The following is a 3,450-nucleotide window of genomic DNA, read 5'->3' as shown; positions in this document are numbered from 1 at the left end:
GGAATCCGCATGCATATTCTATTGCGTTTTCGAGTTTGGACGTCTTCACCATTTCTTGACGGTGGGAGACTCCCTCTCTAAAATCATCTAAAAATATCATGTGAAGAGTCTCCATATTTCCATTTTTGTTGGGGTTCTATTCGTCGTTATCTTTCCAACAATATTGGTTTCATGTCAATCGGAGCCCGGACACAAAAGTTATCATAGTTTTTGTATAACATGTTTTCCTGCTGGCCCGGTACCTCGCCCGGCGTGACCGGCCGTCCCACCGGATGGCCCGGTTCCAACCGGCCCCTGGACCAGTGCACACCGGGCACCATCCAAGGGAGTTTCCCCTTCGCCCGGTTCTGGCCCGGCGTTTGGCCCGGTCTGGACCGGCCTGGTCCGGCCACACGTCTGGTCGGACCGGCCCCTGGACCGGCTGCCCCGGCGCGGACCGTCTCCTGCTCCGGTGCCATCCGGAAGCCATGTACTGCGCGACAAGGACCCGCCCCGGTCAAGGCCCGGCGCCAGGTCCGGTTTGGACCGACTGTTCCAGTCTGTGGTCCGGTCTGACCGGCCCCTGCACCGGACAGCCCGGTCCCAGGCCCGGTTGACCGGCCTCCTCGACTATGCTGTGCTGAACCTTCCCCAGCGGTTAGATTTTGGCCTTGGTCTATAAATAGGCCTTCTTCCACCTTGGGCTGGAGAAGTTCTTACAATCTCTCTCTTCCATTGTTGCATTTGAAGAACTTGCCCTATCTCTTGATTCCCCCCATGATTCTTGCTCATTCTTAAGGGATCTAAGAGAGGAGATCTAGATCTACAATCCCCACCAATCCATCTCTCCTCTAAGTGAGGAGATCTAGATCTACAATCTTGGAGTCATTTGTTGATTTCCTCTTTGTTCTTCCTCTCTAATCTCATCCTAGCATTTGTTGCTTTGGTGGGATTTGAGTGTGAAAAATTTGAACACCTCTAGTGTTCTTGCTTTGCATCATTGCATAGTGTTGAGCTCTCCACCATGATTAGTTCGAGTGAGAGACCGTGAGCTTGTTACTCTTGGAGGGTGACCTCCTAGTTGGCTTGGTTGGCGTCCCGGTGACCTCCTAGTTGACTCCTAGAACATGATTTTGAGTATCCTCAATATACTTACTATCTCGGGAGGTAAAGTAAAAAATAAACCATGTCTTTCTAATAAAATGGCACTGTCACACTATTTTTCAGCTATCCCGATTCATATGAACTGAGTAGAAATTTGCCAAGATCCCTGGGTATTTATTCCATGTTAGGTTTGCCAAAGCAACTTTCGAAACTTGGGCTCGAAGAAGGTAAGATCACTAGGTCGTTGAAAAGGATTCGTATTGGAATCATTTCAAGGAAGAAGTATAGGAATTTTGCTACTAGTAAATGAATATCAATAGCTTTTCTTTAATATATAGATGATTTACACATGGAATAGATGTGCACTTTATGAGAATACCTCCCACATCCCTTTGTTCGGCTCCCTCTGCATTGTTGCCCTGAAGGTATAGGTATATAATTTACTGAAAGTTTTTTTTGCGGAGGAGAATTTACTGAAAGTTGAACTATAAGTGGTAGGTTTAACATATTCTCTCTCTTTGCCCCTCTCTTCCATCTTCCAATAACGAGAGAGAGAAATCTTTCTGGCAAGGAGCGGTTGTAGATATGTACTATAAAAAGAGGGAGAAAATATATCTATCTTCAGTAAGTAACGATCAAGACCTTGAACAAGAAACAATAATGAGAGTGAATGTTTGAGGTTGTTGCTAGGATCTAGCCTGCTTAAACAAAGTGAGCAACGTAATTTCGGGAGAGGAGAGTGAATGTCTGTTGTTGCTAGGATCTAGCTCGCTTAAACAAAATGAGCATAGATACTTTGGGGAGGAAAAGACATGTCCGACCGACCCGAGCAAACTAAGAGGAGATAGCAGGAATGTTTTATCCCAAGAAAGGAATACAATTATACTAGAGGGATCGATAAGATTATCACATCTGGTTTTGGTTTTTATTTGTTTCCTTTCTCCGCGCGAGCACCCAAAGCCGCAACCCCCTCATACAAGACATAGTGGCTCGTTGCATGCCATATTGTATGGGCCAATAAACTCCGCCACCTGGATGGAACCAGGTCATCACCAACACCTTGTCGAGCCCTGACCCCACCTCATAGGGTTGCCACTTCGCCATGATTCGGTGCCACCGCCCCGACAAACATAGTATTGCTCTAAGTCATCACAGTAAATTCAACATTGAGGCGGTCAATTAGATCCATAATAAGGATTTTGTACGAAAACAGGAGACACATGTTACCTCCAATTGTGCTCGCTTTCTTTCTGTCCACCTTCTTCCTCCTTCCACGCTTCTTGTACAGCACTACTTTGCGCTGACGCAAGTCATCCAACCGGTCTCTCTCTAACCCAAACAAGCGACCGTTCGGTAATTAATCTTCCCATAAACTAACTGGGCTGCCGTAAGGCTGTATCTCAGCCCGTCTTCTCCAAAGCCACAGCTCAGCCCGTCTCCAGAAACAGCACCACGTGGCCGTGGCCTAGTAGAAAGTCTCGGAACCTTCCAGAAACAGCTGGATGCTTCTCGCCCCCATCCTAAACCTACCCCGTCACGAAATCCCCATTTCTCGACAATTCCTTCCTTCCGAACCGCATCCTCCCATCATCTCCTCCTCTGGCGAGAACTCCTACCCAACCAACTGCTAGGTGCTTAATGGCGTCGCCGGCGGCGCCGCCGTTCCTCATTAAGACGTACGCGATGGTCGACGACCCCGGGACGGACGACACCATCTCCTGGAACGAGTCCGGCACGGCGTTCGTGGTGTGGCGGCGCGCCGAGTTCGAGCGCGACCTCCTCCCCAGGAATTTCAAGCACAGCAACTTCGCCTCCTTCGTCCGGCAGCTCAACACCTACGTGCGTCTCTCCACCTTCTCCCCGGTTGGCTGGTTTGATAGGTTTGATAGATCCAGATTACCGAGATTCGGTGTTTGTTTGATTGTGCAGGGATTCAAGAAGGTCGGGATCGACAGGTGGGAGTTCGCCAACGACTGCTTCAGGCGAGGGCAGAAGCACCTGCTCGGGGCGATACAGAGGCGGAAGGGGATCGGCGCCGGGCATGGGCGACGACGGGGGCATGTCCGTGCAAGCGAGTAAAAATTGCGTAACGCAAATCGGACGTGTTATAATTCAGAACGGAGGGAGTATTCAACACGTTCACGCGCGTATTTTGCATGTATAGTTTGGGAAGTATATTTGCACCTATACTATGTACAAAGTCAAATATATGCTAGTAGTCGGCGGAGTGTAGTCGGCGGTGACGCCGCGGTGACGGCGGCGGTGGTAGGACCGGTAGTAGTAGATGTACTCCAGTAGTAGTAGCCGGCGGCGGAGACACGGTGACGGCGCCGGTGGTAGGATCGCTAGTAGTAGATGTACTCCAGT

General features: G+C 49.5%; 1 protein-coding gene across 1 annotated transcript; it reads left to right on the top strand.

Annotated features, from left to right (window-relative positions):
• Window positions 1–2,659: 2,659 nt before the first annotated feature.
• Window positions 2,660–3,162, top strand: LOC124671476 (heat stress transcription factor B-2a-like). Its single transcript, XM_047207843.1, has 2 exons — window positions 2,660–2,922; window positions 3,013–3,162. The coding sequence occupies exons 1-2, from the start codon at window positions 2,722–2,724 to the stop codon at window positions 3,160–3,162; spliced, it is 351 nt and encodes a 116-aa protein (XP_047063799.1). The 5' UTR covers window positions 2,660–2,721.
• Window positions 3,163–3,450: the final 288 nt, after the last annotated feature.

This window comes from Lolium rigidum, chromosome 7 (genome assembly GCF_022539505.1).
Source record: "Lolium rigidum isolate FL_2022 chromosome 7, APGP_CSIRO_Lrig_0.1, whole genome shotgun sequence".
In the NCBI taxonomy this organism is placed as follows: Eukaryota; Viridiplantae; Streptophyta; class Magnoliopsida; order Poales; family Poaceae; genus Lolium; species Lolium rigidum.
The sequence above is the reverse complement of the archived record's forward strand: the minus strand, read 5'-3'. Positions and strand labels throughout refer to the sequence as shown.

Excerpts from the sequence above, each read along its gene's own strand:
- LOC124671476 (XM_047207843.1), top strand. The coding sequence starts at position 2,722 with ATGGCGTCGCCGGCGGCGCCGCCGTTCCTCATTAAGACGTACGCGATG. Across the intron at positions 2,923-3,012 it reads TCCGGCAGCTCAACACCTAC|GGATTCAAGAAGGTCGGGAT; the intron begins GTGCGTCTCTCC and ends TTGATTGTGCAG.